The sequence below is a fragment of the Hetaerina americana genome, unplaced genomic scaffold (assembly GCF_022747635.1).
Source record: "Hetaerina americana unplaced genomic scaffold, ioHetAmer1.1.p SCAF_3, whole genome shotgun sequence".
NCBI lineage: Eukaryota > Metazoa > Arthropoda > Insecta > Odonata > Calopterygidae > Hetaerina > Hetaerina americana.
The window spans coordinates 16,148,782-16,171,508 of record NW_027286874.1 but is presented as its reverse complement, the minus strand read 5'-3'; the positions used below and the strand labels follow the sequence as shown (position 1 = coordinate 16,171,508).

At 38.1% G+C, this 22,727-nt stretch overlaps 1 protein-coding gene across 1 annotated transcript in view; it reads left to right on the top strand.

Moving 5' to 3' along the window:
- The first annotated feature begins 1,645 nt into the window (after positions 1 to 1,645).
- LOC139690612 (uncharacterized) overlaps positions 1,646 to 22,727 on the top strand; it is a 37,228-nt gene continuing 16,146 nt past the window's right edge. Inside the window, exon 1 of the mRNA XM_071588094.1 lies at positions 1,646 to 1,973. Within this exon, the coding sequence (XP_071444195.1) occupies positions 1,770 to 1,973 (204 nt within the window). The 5' untranslated portion in view covers positions 1,646 to 1,769. The remainder of the gene's footprint in view (positions 1,974 to 22,727) is intronic.

The window sequence follows — 22,727 nt, the reverse complement described above, 5'->3', positions numbered from 1 at the left end:
TATACTCATTTGTCTCTATCTACATGTATTGGAAAATAGCGACTTATTTGAATGCATTGGGAAATATACCATGAAAATGATGAATGAAATAAATGGTCTAGGAAGGATTTAGAATTTGTATACAATGTTCTAATGATTGTGATGCTCTCTACTTTATGTTTGGCCAAATAATTGTTTTCTTAATAGGGAGGATTATCTTTTGAAATTTAAATTTAGAGGCCCAGTAAGGGTAGCTATATTTTTATGAGATCCTCCGTAATGGTGTTGAAGCTATGCATTTCATCGAGACGTTCTGTGTGCCTTTGGGGATTATTAACATGAGAGACTAAAATTTTACAAAGGCAAACAATGAAAGGTAAAATGAAAACAAAATAATGGCTGTGACTCAGTTTGCACACTTACTTTTTATCTTTCAGTATAGCATCAATCTCTGAGAATGCACTTATAGATGTCATAGGGATGTCTCTAGTCTTATCATTTTTTTCTGAGAAATACCTAAACATCTTTCGCCCAAGCATAATTTAACACATTCTCTGTAACAATCTATTTCTGGGAGTGAGTTACTTATTACTATATTCTACCCAGCTGCTAAGATGCTTAGGTCAATTATAATAAGTCCATTCTAATTTTTGGGTTCAGCAATAAATAATTCCTTTCCATAGCCATGGATCAATTGCACAGCGATGGCTTTGGGTATATCCGATTTGATGGTCGATACAGAGCATAAACAACAGTAGAGGTAGGTACCGGTTGTATTGAAAGTCGTGTTTAATATCATTTTTAGATTCCAATTCATGGCTAAATTGATTCCATAGGATTAGGGGGCGAGTAAACGATTAGTTGTAAATGTATTCGTCACCCTGTAAGAAAATATATTTGTTCCCCAGGGGTCGAACACTAAAACCGTGCATTGTAAGTAAGTAGGCAACGAATTTTCACTTGCTTTTCTTGTGATATAGTTTTGGTATTGTTATATGTCGTTACGTAAAGGTATTACTATGGTTTCAAGTACCTTAGCCGCACAACTATATACTGCTTTAAAATTACATTCACTTATCCAACTTAGGCGGAGAGGCTGTAAAAGGTAATTTGGAAGAACCCTTACCATATTGTGCAGGGATCACATGCATCATGGCTTTTTCTCCGAAATGATAAAAATACTCAGTTCGTGGTGGCGTGGTGATATTATAACTTTTCCAATTTTTCAAACATTGTATTTGTACTTACTGTGCTATAAATGTACCAACAAAAGTATAGACGTAGGGTGAAAGTACTGTGCAGTGAAAGACTTTAGAAAGAAACAATCATTCACATAATAGTTTCTATGAAACATTTATGAAAGTAGCTATTGCAATAAGCCCACTGAAATAGGTATAACATGAAAAATATACGCAAATCATTGCCATGATATGAGCTATTAGTTTTTTCTTCACTGAGGTGAATAGATTTGCCAACCTCAAAAATAAAATAAATTGTAGACTTATTGTTAAACGGGAAAGCAACATCGACGGTCATAAATGTTACAGTATTCGGGTCGAGTCGCGCTTTCCCGGAGCAAATACGTAAATACTCGGAACGCTCGGGACCTTTCGCTAACCTTCGGGCCCTAACGTCCGGGAGCGAGTACTTGGAACCGCTTGGAACTATGGGAACGACTGTCTTCCAGGGCGACCGATGTTGTGATTGGAACGTATCAGTTGAAAAGTTATTACAGTTAATATTCCAGAGGTTTTGTTAATTCAATAGTGTTTGAAAAAGGAGTTCTGACTATGAAGGACAAAAGAAGAAGCCTGCTTTGGTCTTACTTTTCGATAATTGATTCGAGTATGGCGACCTGTAATATATGTAAACAGCAGCTAAGCCACAAATCATCTTCATCCAATCTAAGAAAGCATTTATTGAGGAAACATCCTTGCGTGGACCCACAAAGTATTGAACCAGGGAGAATGTCATCTGTGTCAAAAAAATCAGAAGTAAGTTGCTATCATGCGATTTCTTAAATATTTTCGATGGTTTGTTTTTTAATGACCCCATCTTTGTAATAATTGTTTTTGGTCGCTGCGAACTGAACTTCATTGATACGTATCTTAAAGATATTCCATCAGGTATAGCATAATATCCTATATTTTATTACTAATCCGTTTGTGTACCTTTCTCACGAGAAACTATTAGAGCTTGATAAATCGCTAATGGACTTCCCCAAGTCATAATCAGTCACACCGAGATGGGAGGAGTGCTTAGTGTTGTGATCGTCGTCTGGAGTCGCTTTTGTCAGAGACCTTTCGGTCAATAATCGTCTGTATGATTCAGTTAAGATATGATAAAGCATCCGTCAAAATTTCCCCTTTGAACTAACAGGACATAGTAGCTATAAGGCGCTCCGCCGTGGAACTGATAATACAATATAGCCGTTCGAGTGAAATACTGCTGGGCAAGTTTTCTGTGGTCACTAACATTGGTTACAGGAAATCAAAGGGAAAGAGATTCCGTTTGAATGTGAAAATACTACAATAAAGTTAGCTGAGGCATGGAGTATAGATTTTGTCTGTGTATTTCAATGTCGAGTTATTGTCATCGACATCTCGTTACAGCTCTAGGGAATTTAATTTCGTTAGCATGGATGAGGAAAAAAGAGAAGACAGATAAATTATTTTGTTGAGTACACTTATATAATGATAACGGTCCTCTATTGTTACTTTCTGTAATATAATTATCAGGTATTTAGCTGCCTTCTACGTTCGTTTTGCATCCTTTTCGTTCTGATCTTGAAAAAATTGATTTAAATGACTATTTCAGCGATTTTTATCTTATGAAAAGCACCTACCTTACCAGTACATCTCGCAACGGATTTGAAACCCACGGTCTGCGTCCCGCCAGCGCATGTGTTTTTTTCAGCTCTCCCTATGCCTTCTTGTAATCGCTTCGTTCTGAAATGGCCCATAACTATTGAAGTTCAGCTATGGCTGAATATCATTAAAACAATTTTGTAATTGATTACATGACTATAAATAAATGAAATTGATTGAATGAAAATGAATTGACAAATTTAAATAAAATTACGGAAAGTTATATCTCCTGTATATTGCCATTGTGTTTAGGAGGAAAACCGCATTGAACCCAGAAGTACTCAAATAATCGGATAACGAAGCATACTGCATTGTTCTGCGTGTTTTACGTAGAATATTCTAGAATAATGACAAGGTAAAAAGATTTTGGTATCGTCTGTGGGAACTAATTTTGGTGGCAGAGGCCTTACTTAGAACTCACCGCGAGCTATGCGGGTTTTCTTTATATTTGCTTACGAAGTTAAGGTCTCATCGAACTTAGTCATCACCCACATCAGTGATAGACCATTTAAGCCCCAAAGGAAAAGAAACTCCTTTAGGTGTTTGCTGAATCTGTTAATGTTTGAGACCGCCGCCCTGCTCCCATCTCGGCCTTTCGGTATATCCATTTGCCCGACGGCTAAATGCCGATTCCGTGCGCCTACTTGTTTTCTTATAGTTGGCAATTCGTTGGGATTAAGAAAAATAATGTTTCGTTAAAATTGTTAATTAAATTTCTGTCGTTTACTCGCACATTTTTGTCCCATTTTTACTCATTTGACCCTTAATCACAGTTAATATATAAGTGGCGACGTTCCGAAGCGTATGAACCTTGGAAATTTTTAGTTCCTGCAGATTTTGTAATGGAAAAAATCCTCGATCATAATTGTGCAGAGATTTCCAAAACTGTTTATGTAAATGAATGCTCCAAGCCTTCCAAAACAATGGCCGCATTAGTTAGATTTCCCTTGTCAGCAATTGTCTCAAGAATTAATGTGACTGTGATATACGGGTTAAATTGGTTAAGTCGCATTATTAGCCCTGCCTATCTGCCAGACGTCAATGGGTTGTTGATCAATGCCCCTCAATCCTATTGGACTTCCGGATGGGAGATGTCAATATCGCAACTGCTTCACCTTGCAATGTGTGTGACCGGAGTATTTCGTTTTCCGATACCGTGAAGTTGGTTGGGACATAGGGGAGATGGGGTTCGAAGTCTGTTGAAGCTTGCATCACTGAACGGTCTGTGCGATGGGCGTTTTCATCCCACTATATCGCCCAGTCGGACTTCCATTACCACCGCTTTATTCCCTTCTCTCCTTCTTGAAGAGAGAACGACGTCACAGGAAGGCGTTTTGGTGTGCCGTAATAGCAAGCCAATGGCCAGATTATGTAGAATCCGGATGGATATAAAACTTTTGCATAGATTAAATTATTATTCCTATTATTTCAACACGAAAGCTCTGCTGGAGGAACAGTACATACTCGAAATATATTTTATGATTTGTCTAAACGATATTACGTGATTCTTGTTCATGCGCTGTCTAAACATTGGGGCCAGTGTTAAGAGACAAGGGAATATTAATTGGAAATCTAGTGAGGTTGATTTCTCGATGTTGTGCTCATACTTTTAAGTATGCTGTTCGCCTGTCGCAATTTACATTCGAGAATTAAAAATTTAAATCCAAGAACCGAATAGTTCAAAGAATCTTTAAAATCACCTATTTTATGATAGCAGGACGGCAGAAAATCAATTAAAATTCTGAAGGATCTCAGGTTTTCCCGGCGTATGGTATTCAAGAAGTCCTCTCGGGTTTCCCACCGGGTCAGGTTGCAGTACACCGACGTTTCGAAGGCTGACTCTGCCATCGTCTTCAGGGTGAAGTACCCTGAAGACGATGGCAGAGTCAGCCTTCGAAACGTCGGTGTACTACAACCTGACCCGGTGGGAAACCTGAGAGAACTTGAATTAAAATTCTCCTTCGGCCGAGAAATACGATGGACAAGATTTTTGACGGCTTCATTCTTATATTTTCTTCGTTAATGTGGTTGTTACCAACAATTATGTGCTCTGGGTTATGAAGGAATTGAAGAATACTGCACCGACAAGCACAAATTGAAGAGGCATTTAAGTTGAAGGACTGTGGAAACTGAGATGTGATAAAGGGATGCTTTATCATAGAAATTTCAACTCCGATAAGAATGGCTACCTGTTCAAGACTTCATAAAATATATTATCTTCATGGTCAATAATTGTCCGGTTTATTAGTGAGTAGGAAAGTCTAAATGACACATTTTCAGGCGTAACATGATGGAAATCCTTCAAGATGAAAGAAAACATTTTGCTTTGACACGTAGAATTTTTTTTATTACGACCTAGGTTTCGCTTCAGCGTAATATCTTCCGGAGCTGAAGATGTTACGCTGTAACGATACCTAGGTCGAAAATCAGTGTCTTCTTTCATCAATAATGCTATTTCAAAAAGTTTCTTATTAGAATGGCTATCGTTTCAAATGATGTGTTAGAGGTGAATCTCCAGCATCACGAATCGTGGCATTTGAATCAAGGTAACGCGAGATATTAAATGCACTTTAATATGCAGGTAGGTTATTTAGGGAAACTTCATTAGAAGGTAGAGAGAGTAAAGATTCGCCAATTTTTGTATAACTTCCTTCCTATCTTCTGCATAACAAATAGCTCGCGACACCACATTACCCAATTGGATTCCTGATATTCTGATGTCATTCGATCGTATGATTCAGTATCACGAAGCTCAGTTTCTATACACATTATGTACATTCAGGTAGACTTTTTCATTAAATCTTTGCAGTTAAGTACGATACCAACTGAACAATTAGTTTGATTCCATTTTCTAAAGATGAAGCCTCGAAGACCGCTCAAATTTATGCAGATGTCCCAGATAATTTTTTTGGAATGCAAGTTGGCTAATGGGAATAGCCTGTATCTGTGAGACAAGTATGGTTCACACTGAAATTACACATAAAAAAGCATTTGAAAGTATAGGATAAAAAGATTAATTGAGCGTCTAATTACCTGTTTATGAGAACCCTTATTTTTTTTCACAATTCTCCTCAAGCGTGTTCTATATCAGCTTAAATGGTTACATTTTCAGACAAAATAACGCCAATTTTTCCATTAAAACAGGTGTTATTTTGCATACATTGGCTTACTCAAGACACCCCATTTATTTTTTTAGGGTTATATGATGGGTAAAGTAATATACTTAATCATGCCTGTCAGCAGTTGAAAGCTTAACGTGGCAGGTTTCATATTAAGGGGTTTGGAACTATATAACCACTTCTGGAATTCTAGCCTGTCTTTAGTCTCAGCCTCGTTGTAAGACTCGCCGAAGTGATTCTGTTGACGCGGAAGAAGAGAATGACGTCAGAAGTGTGGTCCAGCCATACCCGCTACAATATCTCTATTAGACGAGTTGCAAGGAAATTTACCCAACGATGCCGTATTATAATAACAATCCTTGGAAAAGTAAAGTCCGAGTAATCCCGGTAGTTTTATTCTCATATCAGACAAACACTGTAAAACTGTTATTAATGCACAAATATCGTACCATATTTTGGGAATTTTAAGATCATCATTGTGTTGGCCCTGTTTTTTGAGCTGAAATTTTATATCAAGTACAAATTATCACAAATTACTGCAAACAGCTTGACACGTATACGATAAGTGCGACTGTATGCGTCAATTAATGTCCACGATTTAATTGCTGTTTTAATCATATATCTATCACAGGATAAGTGAAAATATGACAAATCCAATATTTTGCGGCATTTCCCTGACATTTCATCGTCACAGTTACATATCGCCCGTTATGGAGTAACTAGAGTAATTTGATTTTAGTCAGTATGCGAGAGGTAAGTTTCTCTTTTTCTCCTCCTCCGTTTCCATTGTATGGAAAACTTTGCCAATATCAGATGCGTCATCCATGGTTAGATATGCGTTACTTCTCTGTCAGGGATAGACTTCAAATGGACTACAGTAGGAGTCACTCGTTGAAACCATCTAACACATATCGACAGGATCTATTTGCGATGTGTTTTCGAATAGGGTGATCCTACTCCGTGACATTACTTTTATTCCGACGAGTGGTTGAGCGTGACTATCTTTTTAATATTACATAGATTTACGCTTTGGTTGAACCGGTTTTACCCAATCGCAAAGTACAATATTCGCTTGAAAAATGGCATCCAAATAAACTCATCATTTTGCACCACGATATATTTTAAAGATAATATTGCCGAACGTTATATGGCATTGTGTTTCGCATATCCATAATAATACCGTGAATACTGCATGACTGGCATGTTAATTGTCATGTATTCTTCTAATTATGATTTCATTATCATCGGATAAAGCAGGAATCGATCAAGTAGGGAAGAAGGAGCAGTGAGGGGAACACCACGTTGAAATATTTAATGATTCGGCAAAATTGTTCTGTCTCGTTCCATGACTGGATTTTTAATAGTAAAAACATGCTTACATTATTGAATCTTGACGAATATTGCCTTTCAACCGCAATATTTCTGATACCATTTTGGCGATAAAATTTTCTCTAATTTGATAAGCATTTGTATTGGGTATCAAATAATTACAGAATATTTCTTTTTAAAATTCATATTAGACACGAGCTGAAGTTTTAAATGTGGTAGAAGAGGAGAGGAATTTGCTTGGGGAAATCCGAAAGACATCAGAAAAAGTGGGTGGAGGGAACATTGAAGGTAGTAAGACGTTGAAGGCCGTAATAGAAAGGAGAATGTTGGGTAAGCGGGAGAAAGGAAGAGGCTTTTTGGGCTGCATATAGGCCGGCAGAAGTTTCGAATAAAGGAAGAAGGAAATAGCATAGGGAAAACAAAAGGAAGTTCTCACGATACAATAATAGGAGTTGCGAACTGTCCAAAACCTACCATTAGTAGGTTATCTGGAACAAATGTACAAAATTGTCCTGCGATCATTTTCAACACTCACCAAATGCGTATAATTCTTAATTTATCCCGATAACCGCTATGCTATGATATGGTATGATTTGCTCTGTCCCGATAGCAAAAAGACACTTATATGGAACACTTCCTGTGTTGATATTTTATGTTTAAGTAGTAAACGACAAAATACATTCATTTATCAAGACCCTCTTTACTTCAGATGGCGGTTCGAAAGTAATCGAATTCGAGAACGCCTTTCGCGAGTAAATGTTTCAATCGTCGTTCTAGCGTAAAGAGCAGAAAACTCAAGGTGATAGCCAGTGGTCGGGAATACATTTTACGCAACCGGCGTTGCTTAACCCTATGAAAAATTGAAAGAAAGAGTGAAGCTATTCAAAGTCCTTCCCCTCCACCTTTGAGTCAAGCACGTCGCAATCTGAGGGGGAGAGTGGCCTTGGCCTCGCGTCACCACTGAGTTCACCACAAGGAGTTCGTGTGCAGCGCAGAGGGAATACGTATCTCTGCCGCGGTGGCGATGGCTTTTCAGACTTTTCATGGAATGACTCAACTACATCGGCCATTTAAAAAAAAAATTGTAATTTTAATAAGGAATGAAGTTCAAATAAAAAAACAGCTGCTACCATTTTAGTAAACGATTAAACGAAACTATTACTATACTCCTGCTGATTGGTTTGTCTCATTATTGCAATTAATACTATTATATTAACTCTTCTTCCCCCGAAAACGTGGTGCTCTTTGAGTACAAATTTTGCACCTGTATCTCTCTGACGCTGAGTCCAACTTTTGGCTATACAAGACCCACTCACCACCATAGTTCTTAAGTCTTCCCTGACATTTGTACACAGAATTTGAAAAGGACAAATTAAGTTGCACGGCATTAATCAACTATAATCCTAGCATTTTAATAGGAATTTCATTACACAAATTGAGATTTTCGTTTAGGCTCAAATGAACTTTAGTTACAATGATGGGCTAAGAAAATTAGTTGTGGGGAGTTTTTAGTACGAGATACTTCTTTCAGTTACTGTGCCTGATCGTCCTTTCGTTGTTGTAGATGTATCTTCATTCACATTCGTGTATCCGATTGGGTTATTGTGGGCGTCGGAATATTCCTCCCCCGCCACCTGAAATAAAGGCACGAATTTTAGTCATGTACGGTAATGTACCAGCTTAACTAAGGATGTAAAGCCCCTGAAATAAAATTTTAGTTCCCATGTCGCTTGAACCACTCAACAATTAGAAATAAAATGGCAAATTAACTTTTTTAGCAAAATGGAATATCAATATTTACGGTATTTTTTCTGGTATGTCTAGTTAGAATCATTGAATACAAGCCCAAACTTGCTGCAGCACTTAATTCAAGCAGTGATGAAAACGTTTGGACGAAGTATCTTTGCGCAGTACCCGAGGCCCTACCTCGTCTGTGGGCTGCCTGGTCCGTTAACCTAATAGGTGAGTTGCATTCACCTGTGACCAAATTTCATGTATTTGGGAGTTATCAGTTGTTAATTGTCAGATTGGATACAATACATTCAAGCCAATGTGATCTAAATATTTTAAATTAGATTGCCTGGTAAATATTTTACGAGACATACGTGCCCCGAAAAATGGGCGTCTATTTGCGAAGACCCCTCCCATGGACTACAACCTTGATGTGGTGGAAGGGCTTGTGCGTTCCGATGACCCCTAGAGCTGTGCTGGCGCGAGTAATAATAATTGCTCCTGGTAGGGTCACCCATGCCAGATAGGTCGAAGGTTAGGAGCCAGACGAAAGGTAGTCCACGCAGTGTCTTTTCCTCAGTGAGGCGGCTGCAATGGCGTCTGACCCCAGTTGGGCGGCCAGTAAGTGATGGTGTCACGTCAAAAACACTATTGAGGAAGGCAACGGGAAACCACCTCAATTATTATTCCCAAGATTAATATGATGGTCACTACAGAGATTTTGAGTCCTGACAACTACGGGTCTTGGCCCAATCGGCCGTGTGTCGTGCCCGGCAGCGGGGTAGGCAAGGCTTCCGCGGTCATCATCCCACGAAACCCTTGCAAGGGAACACAGACAGTAGCAGGACAGAAGACGCAGAAGAAGAAGGCCAATTTAGTTAGAATAGGAACTTGGAATGTTAGGACAATGTTGAGGACAGGAAAATCATAGAATCTTAAGCGAGAGATGGAAAGGGAAAGTATAGATATTTTAGGTCTACGCGAGGTGAGATGGAAGGATAGCGGGGATTACTGGAGTGATAATTATAGAATAATATACAGCGGCGGGGATAAGAGCCAGCGAGGGGTTGCTATAATATTAAATAAAGAGGAAGGAATAAGCGTAGTCAACATAGAACAGGCAAAGGATAGAATATTACTAGTAGAGATAAAAGTAGAACTAACGAACTGGGTCATTGTTCAGGTAAACATGCCACCGAGAAACCATAAGGAGGAAGAGGTAGATAGGATATTCGATCAGTCAGAGGATATACTCGCCGTGCATTCCTGCAGGTAAACATTTGATAGTGATGGGGGATTGGAATGCGATGGTCGCCAAAGGAAGAGATGGTGATGAGGTGGGGGACTACGGTTTAGGTACGAGGGATGGCCGCTGGGAGAAAGCAATTGAGTTCTGAAGGAGACAGGGTTTAGTCATCACCAACACTTGGTTTAGACACCACAAAAGGCGCAGGTATACATGGAAAATGCCAGGTGCCTCAGAAAGGTATCAGTTAGATTATATCTCCCCGGCAGCGGATGCGGACGCGGACTCCGACCACAATTTAGTTGAAATGTAATGAAATAATTGACTTTGTAATTCCACACACTTTACAAAGTCAATTATTTCATTACATTTCAATATGTTATGCAAATTCCACAAAGTTACGCCTGAGACAACAAATTTCACAATTTAGTTGTTATGAAATGTAGCGTCCGTTTCAAAATGATAAGGCAGAGGCGGCGGGTTAGAAAATAGAATGTAGAAGCATTAAATGGATTGAAAAAGAAGGAGTACGAACGGGCTGTAGAGGAAATCATGGAGGACGGTAAAGGGCTAAGTAGTATCGAAGAAAGATGGGAGAGTATCAAGAAAGGGTTATCTAAAGCCGCAAAAGACACTATTGGAACCGTTAACGCAAAAAATACTGGGAAACCATGGATCACAGATGATGATGATGATAACGAAGATAGATGAGAGGAGAAAATGGAAGAATGCAAACACGATGCTAGGCAAAATGAAGCACAAAGAGCTAAATAATGAACTGAGGCGGGTAACAAATAAAGCAAAAGAAACATGGTAGAAGACGCAGTGCGAGGATATGGAAAGTTTGCTGAAGAAGGTTGAAATTGATGCGCTCTATAGCAAGGTTAAATCACTATCGGGAAGTAAGAGGGGAAGATCTATAGTATGCTAACAGTTAGAGAGAAGGCTGGTAAGATAACAGTTGACACAGGAAAGATCCAAGAGAGATAGAATATATAGAAGAACTGAATAGTAAAGAACTTATACCAATAATGTTAGACATAGAAGAGAAACATGACGTTGAGGAAGATAGCTTAGGTCCAGGCATACTCGGCGATGAGATGGAGAGGGCATTAAGGGAGATGAAATTAAATGAGGCCGTGGGGGTGGATAACATTCCTGCGGAACTATTGAAAGGGTTAGGAAAATGTGGGAGGGAGAGGCTATATGAGCTGATTCGTAGTATACAGGAGGAAGGAATCTGGCCGGAAGACTTACTGAGATCAGTTTTAGGTCCTATTCCGAAAAAGGTAAAGGCTACATCATGTGAGGACTACAGGACAATAAGTTTGATATCCCACGCAGCTAAGGTTGTTCTCAGGATCATAAACAAAAGGATAGAGAGTAGGGCAAATGATTACTTGGGGTATGATCAGTTTGGGTTTAGGAAGGGGAGAGGTGCGCGTGATGCCATTTCAGTAATGAGATTATTAATTGAGAGGAATATAGAATACAACCAGGAGGTATTTGCCTGTTTTGTAGCATTCAAAAAAGCATTTGATAGAGTGTATTGGACAAAACTAATGAGTATATTAGAGAAAGTAGGAATACATTGGAGGGACACGAGGCTAATCCGCAACCTTTACATGTCTCAGACTGCTCAGGTGTGAGTGAGGAACGGGGAGTCCGGATGGGCAGTGTTAGGAAGAGGTGTATGGCAGGGTTGCCCATTATCACCGTTGCTGTTCAACCTGTATATGGAGGAAATGATTAAAGAGGCATGGGAAGAACTGGAGGTAGGAATGAAAGTGGGCGGGGAATTCGTAAAATCCGTTAGGTTCGCTGATGACCAAGCTTAGTTTGTCAGTCAGCAAAGGGGCTGCAAGCATTGCATAGTGAATTGGAAATTCAGTGCGACAGGTATGGGATGAGAATCAATATTAAGAAAACAAAGGTTATGCGATTTTCTAGGAAGAAAAAGGCCAAGCTTAACATTAAAATAGGAGGGCAAAAACTAGAGCAGGTAGAGCAGTTTAAGTATCTCGGTAGTGTTTTGGACCAACACGGTCAAAGTAGTAGGGACGTAAGGAGAAGAATTGCGCTAGGCAAAGAGGCTTTCACAAGGAGGAGGGAGTTGATGACGGGGACTCTGAGTAAGGATGTTAAGAAAAGACTCGTAAAAACTTTGATATGGAGTGTAGCTATGTACGGTGCGGAAACGTGGTCATTGGTGCAGGAGGATTGACGTATATTGGAGGCTTTTGAAATGTGGGTGTGGAGAAGAATGGAGAAGGTGAAATAGACTGAGAAGAAAGCAAATGAGGAAGTACTTGGTATGGTGGGCAAAGAGAGGGATTTGTGAGGGAGAAATCCTATGGAGGCAGGAAAAGTTGATGAAGGGCAGGAAATATTGATCGGAAGTGGGATGTTGAAGGTTGTAATAGAGGGGAGAATGTTAGGCAAACGAGGAAAGGGCAGGAACAGGATAGGGATGTTGGACGGGATGAAGGGAGGAAGTACTCAGAGATGAAGAGGGACCTGATGTAGAGTAGGTTGCTAGATTTTGTTTTGCTAGGAATTAAAAAATATTTATTTTGTAGTTGTGTCCTTCCATAAATCTACCTTAACCGGTAGATTACCTAATGATAATAATTTGCGAGGAAGGACAGTTAGGATGAAAAAATCTGCTTTAAATAGAAATGGCTACTACCAAGAAGAATGGTGTCTCGTCGAGGCAATATGCTTGTCTCAGAGTCAGCACGAAGTCTGCATCCTCGTTGGTCATGGCGCTTTGGATCCAGTGCAGATTCGTTAGCTCCTCTAACGTCACCTACAATGTTGCGATGGAGAAAAGAATATTATAATTTTCGCCTCGGAAGTGAAGCATTACAGTTGTAGTTGAAACTCATACAGAGTTGACTTACATTTCTTTTAAATTACACCATGACCAGTTTCATAAGAAATCAGATCCATCCCAGTCTCGAGGAATATTTCTAAAGGGAACATTTTTAAGTTGTGAAAACTCCTTTATGCCTAAGTATGTTTTATGTAAATGATCTACTTTTCTGTATGTTATAACCGTATCTCATTATAAAGTGAAAATAAGAGCTTTAAAAGTTGTTAGTGAAAGGTTGTATTAAAATCATAACATATTTGAAATAGGTCTACGAAGTTTTACTACTCAAGTGCATTTATATTTCCTCCAAGACGTAATTAGCACATGAAAGGGAGCTTATTCTTATGGAATTATTATACCAACAATTGAAATCTGATCGTCGTACTGACATTGTCATGAAGAAAAATTAATCCAATTTTGTATGATTTTAATTGTTTTTCTCTCCCGGTCGGTAAATGTTTATTTTAAATATTTAGATAGCCAATGTGTGACATTCCAAGCATAAATGAAAATTTTAAGCTTAATTTGAGGCGAAAATTTCATAATTAATATAATCTTGAAAATTTTAATGAACTTGGTAATTAGTCTAATAATGGTTACGGAATGAGAGGATTGGAGTATAACCATGGATGCTTTTATTTTACATCTATTATTAGCATGTTAAGTCTAAATTTCCTCATTTATCAGCTGCCAAATGTTTACGGTGTTATAATTTTCACTGTAATTTATATTTCATGACGCAGAGCTCAGTGCAATATTTTATTGAGTGAATCCAGGCATGTAAGGTAGTGTATATTTGCATATGTAATTAAATCACGGTGTATGCTGTTTAAACCGTTACGAGGAATACTTGTAAAATACTTGCGTTTTAGAAATTACTTTATTTTCCTTAGTAGTAGTCCTACTTCAGTTTTTCGCACTTCAGGCGGAATGTGCTAGCTGTAGACATACATATCTGGTGCTAACATTCTCCAGTTGATATATCAGGTATATTCAGGGGAGTTATTCAGTATTGTTAAAGGAGCAAGGTTTTTGGAACTCGTCGGCTATAATATCCGTAAATGATAACCTCAAATATTCAAATAGCAGTAGCTATTTTTAAATATAATAACTAGAGTTTATGAGGAGTTTTTCTTGCTCAATGAGAACCTCGCCAAACTTTCTTGCATAATTTTCATCAATCTTTATTTCATGAGGCCATAACACACCGTATCGAAATATGGTGTGCTACATCCGGATGTTGTTATTTTAAGTTTATTTGTGGGATTTGGTGTTCTATACGTATACACCTGAAACTGCTTGTCCGCCATTATGTAACACAAATGTGTATTGGCATCAATATGTCTCATTAATATTTTCGTTCTTAGTAGGTATGCTGTTTCCAATGAGGCACTAGCCAATTATTCGAAATTATTAATGAGTGGCTCTGATATAAAGTATCTATTAAGTAAACATTACGGAAATATGAGGGTATATCTGTGTTTCCTTCTTCGTTTATTTTCTTTTGGCTTCTGGGAATTATCGTAGAAACCTTTGAGATGCTGTCTGTTTGACCTCTAGGGGACTTCGTTGACGTTTTTATGCGTATAGATTAAAGTAACCTTTGAAGGTCGTTATTTCTAGCATCTCACGTGCCTGGAAACCTCTAACAGGTTTTCTGATTGTCGCTTACAAGGCATCCCGTGGCCTCCTTTTCACATGGAGCATTACACACTCGAATTTCGTTATGCAAGCTGACTTTCCGCAGACTCAATCACGATGATATTTAATTGTAATTGCTCGTCACGTTACGGTACAAATTCTTTTTCATGAATGTCATTTAGACTAGTATTTTGTAATAACTGGCTGCTCTCCGCTTACTTCAGAATTTGGAAAATAACGTGAAGCAATTGATAATTCAAAAACAGCTTATGTGGTCCCAGGGCCAGCAGTGCAATACTTTTGATATTATGCCAACATAATCCAGATGCAAACGTAACACTTGATTTTGTTGTCCTAGTAAATCAGCTATTCCGATTTCTTATGCGCGTTCCGTACCCGTTTTGGAGGTTGGATCGGGACTGTCACTGTCACCTTAGTTCATGTGTTAATGATGGGTGATGAAGTCAATGTAGCATCCAGTCCTGTGTATTTCGTACAGATATGATGTGAATATATAGTTATCAAGAACTCCGCGCGGTTCTTATTAATTTTTGAAACGTGATCTCAAACCTTTTTGGGCTACTTCTAAAGCGTCAAGTGTTGAAACATTCGGCTTCGGTTGTTTTCCCCTACAAATGAATCAATATCACTGAAGTAAAGACGTTAGGTGCCGATATGTGGACAATATATTCTTTATAATATAATTGCGCACATGATTTGTTTTTCGTGAGAACAACATGCATATTGCATGCATACCATAAATCCAAATTTTTTTGTAGTAGTCCTCCACTGTCATAAGCATGTATAAAATCTTGGATTTAGGTTCGATTTCTATGAATATCTACATCTACATCTACATAATACCCCGCAAGCCGCCGCAAGGGCGTGTGGCGGGGGGTGTTAGGTCACCAACCGTAAAAAAGAAAAATACCACATGCAAAAAAAAAAACACGGAAAATTACACCCACAGCAGCGCACACACCATGCAAAAATCCCTTCATCCAATAATCATGCAAACACATATACCGCAAAACAACTAAAAAACTGCACCCCATGATGCAGCACGAAAGACATTCTACAACACGGAAGCCAGGACACAACAAGCAAGAAATTGAAACATCACTACCACATGAAAATGCACCACGAAACACTCGACCCCCAAAGAGTCTCTAATTGGCAGGGAATGCGACCCAACGTTGCAGGTAGCAGGAATTTGCCCCCGCGGAGAGGGACGAGGGATTGAAAGGGAAACTTAAAAACAGATGAACAGAACATGAATGAGGTCATTCGGAAAGAATGGGTTATTATAGCAAAACACATAAGGTTAGTGGAAGAGCATGCATTTAAATACAACTAATTATTTTTTAGACGCTGAGGGTGGCAAGTGGAATTTTTGCTATCTATAACCCTGCAGTTGCTATCCCGTATTGTCCGTGGGAAGAAGGAGTCCTTGAGTCGGCTAGTTCTGGCATCTATTTCCCGAATTTTATATGCATGATCCAAGCGACTAATGTATGTAGGAGTACGAATAATTTGCGAGACCTCGGTGCTGAAACATGCGGATCTAAATATAAGCCTGGGAGTGCCCTTTTTTATCATCGTTTATTTATAGAATACCATTAGGTCAAAAATTAGAGGGATGTGTATCAAAACGACATATGCTTGGCACCTCCATCTCACATTCTTAAACCATTCCGCAGCTCTCGTATTGGTTCATTACAATATTTGAGTAGGAGATGGAAAGCTATACTATAACACCCATTGTCTATACGTGCCCGGCACAGTGTCACGTTCGTATCCGACAATTATCCCCAGTGATACCGTTTGATTTTGATCCTCTTGCGTCCGAAAATACTGGATGGAAAGCATCCTTAGCGTGCGTTTTCCTTTCATTCTTAACGCATGCATTAATATCTTTCAAACTTTTCATAACATATGAAAGTTGCTTTATTTGAAATATATCCGAAGCTTTATAAAATAGATTGATAGCTATATGAAATATGAATTTGCATAATTTCAAAAAGAATTGCGACTCTTCTTGTGCCTTGGGCGCGTATTTATGCATAAAGAAGCTACTAATTAGGTAATTTACATTATTTTCATATTAGATAACCGACAGTGGTTTGCATCCCAAGTTAAGAACAAGCACTCTCTGTAATGTGAGCAGTTTCAAACAGTTCAGGGGTTAGCATTGCAGATGTGATTTCTAAAGTTCTGCTTGCCATTTCTTTTATTAATATTATGGATTAAACTAACAGAGAGCCATTTATATTTTTTTCCCGTAACAATGGGTAAATTGACTTTTATCATTTTAATTTTTTTGATTTGGATTCTTTTTGCAATGCGATAGTAGTGCGTGTGTACTTTTTTTTTAATTTGTCGCTAGGAATACTGAAATTATTTAAAGACGTAAAAGTTCAAACAAGCTCACATAGTTCTCATATGCTGCATTTCTTTTCAAGATAGCCAAGAAAATGGCCTTCCGTTCCTCGGGAGTCTTGTCTTCTCCGAGATAAGTCTGAACTGTTCCATCCCATATGTCTTCTAAGTATGCTAATGGAATGAGACCGTCATTATTGATATCCACTTTCGAAATAGCTGCATCAATTGTCTTCTGGCGAATCCGTGAAATTGGAATCTGTTTTGGAGAAAATGATAATGTTTACATATATGCTGCATGTCCATAGAAGATCTCTTCGAATAAGGTATATTAATGCCGTGGAATATCGTTCTGCCATGGATGGGCTTATCAATGGCTTCCCGATTAGGCTGAGTAAACGAAGTCAGAAACATAATTTCTGCGGTAAATTATAGCACGATAAAATGCGCTTCTAATTTTATTTTTGATGAACTTATGTTGCATCAACAAATTCACAGATTGGAATACATATTTATCTTATCTGAATAATAAAATAATGTTAATCAGCAGGAAAATTTTCACCTTCCCCGGAAAAATTTTTTTTTCATTCTGACTTGTGTACGGTCGTTTTTAAGTCGCAATATAAAAAATAAGTCAATAATAGCTACAGTTTCCATTTAGTGCTTATATCAAGTTGAAGTGACACGATTTTTACCTTTTTCTTTTCAAGTATTATTTTTCAATTCCTAGTATTTTAATAATTACATTGTTGTTCAGTTCAGTTCTTTTATGTTCAGTTCAACCTGAATTTGTGCTCAAAGCTCATTTCCACACGTTCCCTCGACGCCTTGCAAATCCTTATTCAAATAATGTAGCATAAAATATCAAAATATCCTCTTGATAATTCAAGCATGTGGAAAAGAACATTGTTATTACCATCATATAGCGCCATTATGTGCATTAATTTCTATCTTGGGGCTGTAATACCGTTTTTTGTTTACTCTGAAGTGTATGCAGCTCATTTGGTAGTTACAACTTAGCAAAATTCTATGAGATTTTGAAATATATGATACGTTTTCCCATATGAATGCCGCAAGAAAGGCGCAAAATATATCATAAACGTTAGGAGAGTTAGAGGATTCCTAGAATTTACGATACACAATATCCACATTTTTGAGTTAGTCAACTGCTTGAGATTGTATCTTTTAAACCACAGAATAATCAATCTGAAGGTACGATTGATAGATAAGGTTAGAACCCACTTCGCGTTAAGCCCCGCGGCGCGTGCGAAGTTCACGCATGGGGGGGGGGGGGCAGTTCTTTCCCATGTTCCAAATTTGGTTTTCAGGAATGTCAGGTACCCAGAAAATTAGGCAGTTAATGTGAAGTTTGCAGTATCTAGAGGGATTGCCCGATATGAAACCGAAACCCTCTGGTCTGTAATCCAACGCTCAACCCACTAGACCACCAAGCCTCCCATTTGTTTGCCGCTGTTTGAAATAAAGTAACGACATTTTCTTACCCTTGATTTAGTTATAAAATCATCCACATGGATGTAGCCCGTATCCTCAATATCCATCTCTGATAAAATCTCCTCCGCTTCCGTTTCATTTAACAATTCTATATCTTTCATTGTAGATATGAAGTCTTTTCTTGATATTCGGTTTTCACTCCGCACATCCAACTTTCTGAGGCACCTTTGGAGTAACGGGACAATATGTTACTCTTAGTGGCGTACTAGCAACTTTATCTCTTTGCTGTATTTCATGATCTTATTGTTAGTATTGATTTGGTTGTTTTCATACGCCCTTGCGGTCATTTAGCGCTTTAGGTATACATTTTGGAAAAACCATTTCATAATTACCCAAGACTCTACCCCTAGGTATTATTCATGCCGGTAATTAAAGAAGGCTGGGCAATATGACGATATAGCAGGAGTATATCGATAGCTTTCATATTATGTCGTTGATCGTTAATATGCCGATATGGATGGTACTCTAACTCTGGACGATGAGATGGGAAATATTCTTAGCGTACGATAAGGTTTTTATGTTTATGTTATGCTTACGTATTTGATCATAGTGCTTGGGAAAGAAAGGGTCGGAGGGCAGGAAACAATCGGCGAAGTCTTTTGCCAAGTGGCAATCAATTGCTTTACGCTCTATAGTATATTTTGCTCCTTATTCAACAATCCTTCACTTATCAAGGTTTCACTTCTGACAGTTAGTGACTAATTAGATCTCTTCAAGCGAGCCACTCATTTCTTCAGAGCCATCTCATCGTCTTTTCTAATGCCATTTACCGCATCTCTTGCTGAATTTCACCACGTTACTGTCACTTCTTCGAGGGAAATGATTACCTATGGAGTAATAAAAGCATATTCACCCGGACGGTGCAAACATTAACGGGCACGACATATTTGCAATTGTTTCACCGATTAGCGCAGAATTGTCTCCCTTAATTGGAGTTACTGTACCACGTACAGCACCATTTCTGCATAACCGAACGTCAAACGGAAGTTCAGATTTTATTGTTTGACAATTTAACATGTTTATTATTTTTGGGCAGTGAATAATACAAATTGGCTCAGTTATTTCCTAGACCTTCCAAAAATTTTTTGTTATATACCTGTACTTAAGTGAAGGAATTCGAAGGGGGGAGTTCGTAGCAGGTTACTCTGAAGTGAAGGACAGATACGTACCTGAGCATTTTAGGCGACACCTTGCAGGCCCTCGTTAGAAATATTGTATGGTATGCCCGATAAAAATCAGAACGAAGTACTAATTTTTTCATGATTTTTCAAATGATTTATTTTATTTATTTATGTGCCCTGCAAGCAGCCGCTAGGGTGTGTGACATGGGGTGAATACACACCAGTAATAACACGATGCGTTTCGAAATAATGTTCCCATATAATAGGTAACCTATTGCTGATAAACATAATTTCAGGCCCTCAAATAGGAAACCCTATCCATTGTTTGAAATAGTCTATTCGCAAGTGATTTTAGAAAATATTCGTAAAATCAATTGCAGAAAAATTTCAAAATGTGTACGTGTACATATATGGTGTCTTATTCCCCCAAACGAAGAAGGTAGTTTTCAAACTGATATAGACTCGAGTTTGAGCGCTAAGAATTCAAACGCGGCTCCGTCAATATTAACGAAAAACATATCCACATAATACTTGTTTTATTCTGGCTTTCATAAAATAAAAGGAATAGCTTAAAATGAAATAAGAGAATGAAAATATGCCACCTATTTGAGCAGGCGTGCCTTTTTGGTCTATAATTTCGCAATTCATATTTACACCGAATTGTCCTTTTGAATGAATGTAGGATATGGTGTTCTTAATACACAGGCCATACTTATGAATATAGGATATGGTGTTCTTAATACACCTCTGCTTTGATACTATTTCTTTTATTAAATATTTCGAGTATTTCGTAAAACGTAGCCTCTTGTCATGTGCATATGGTTGTTTTTGAATTTACTTAGGTATAGGAAGGAAGAGTATATCATTGTCACTTTTTGTATAAAATTATTATAGTAGGACCTGGGCGTTGTGTTTGGGAGCCATTAATCTCAAATGATTGAGGATTGGCAAAAATTACGGAAAGTAAAATGGCAGCTTTGTTAATTCCACTTAATGTTCTAATCGTACGACCAGGGTTTTATATACATAGTATTATCTTCGTCTTTGTAAAAATTATACCATGCATTGAAACCCAGTTGGTAAGATTAAAACATTAAGTGGCATTAACAAAGCTGTAATTTTTCTTTCCGTAATGAGTAAGTTCCAGAAAGTCAAACCTGGAATTATCAGTTTTATAAGCAAACATATTATGTTAGTTGAAAACAAGATTTAATGATGTTAATGAAAAAATTGATAAATTCCTAATTCTAAATATATTATATGTCCGATTATGAAAATATAATGACATTTGAACGTTATAAAAGTAGGGAGGAAGTACACGGCATTAAAGAGGAGCTGTTCATAGTGCCGGGTGTCAGGATGTATGTTGTTAATAGAGGTGAGGAAATTTATTTATTTATTTATTCAGTATTAGTCCGAAAACAGCACATTTTGGCCTTTACATCGAACTATTAAAATGTAAATGTATCGTTTTACCGTTTCATACATGCTGTGTCCATCCAAAACCTACCTTAACAGGTAGACTACCAACAGTAATAACAGCATTTGCTTCGATTGGGTTATTCCGAGAAAAATTGGCAAATGCAGTTAAGGTAGGGTCTGCCAACCTTTTAAGCCATTTCAGTTAAGAAAATACCTCTAAAGTGAACCCACAATTATTTCGTTCTCATGTGAAACGGAACAAACACTCGACGCTCTGATGGTGGAAGCCCTTGAAGTCACTCCGAGAAATGCAGGCCCGTGTGCCCAGCTTCCGTGACCTCTTTGCCCCAGATAGCTGAGGATTGGTTGAAGAAAGTTCATAGGGCATTACCATATGTTGGTAGGAAGTCCTCCTCCTCAATTTTTAGAACACTCATTTATCATCACTGTGCTTAACTCTATATACGGAGACAATGTTTAGATTAATTATGGTACTAAATGGTATGAATTAATGCTTCCAGTTTAAAATATAAGTACCTATGGGACTCACTGGAAACAAAAAATTGAGTAGCTTCAGGCGTGATGTGGTGGAAGTCGAACATAATAAATAAATGATAGTAGCACTTTTCCTCGTGATAAAATATTTTATTTTACGACTGGGTTTCGATGTATTACATAATAAATCGAAACCCGGTCGTAAAATAAAAAAATTTTATCAAGTGGAAAAGTGCTGCGATCAGTTATTCATCCCTGGAAAGAGTTACCTTACGGAGCCAGGTATGAGTAAATACGAGTAGGGCCTCGCGTTTTCAGCCTTTTATGTAATCTCCCTGAAGTTTGGAACTGATAAAGAAACACTTGGGCCTGCGATTATTAGTATTTTGTACTTTTGGTTTGTCGGGATGATACATTTTCTCGTAGGAATGCTGATACGAAAACTTCGCCTAAAGTGGTCAGATCTGAGACAGTATTATCTGTTTGTTATTTTAATTCTTTTGTTCACAACTTCCGAAGTTTTCTGTCGTACTATGTACTTCGCTGCGAATTAAATATTTAAACATTGATCTTGGATGAAAGATACCATCAAATTGAAGAATAATGTGTTTTCTAATATTTTGGTCCATAAACAATACGTGTTTGGATAAAATTACCTGCACCAAAGTTATCGAAAATTGGTGCGTGATCTTACGACGTAAGTACACTGCGATTCCTACCCCTATACTGTTGCCACAAAAACTCATCGGTTACTCGAGTCCACAACCAATAAGACACTGCGACCTCTCTCTCTATTTATCTCTCCATATCTAACTGATTTGTTGTCACCTTGAATTATTACGCGCAAATTCTTTTGATAAAGTATGAGATAAAATGAAGACCGGAGTTTCAAAAGATGCCGATGCGTTTTGAAATCTGGCGGTGCGTCTCGTCTTTATGCAGGTACCGGGAAATTATCTCAGGATCGGAGGCCACCAGCTACCATAGGCATCGCCTAAGGTTTTGCATTTG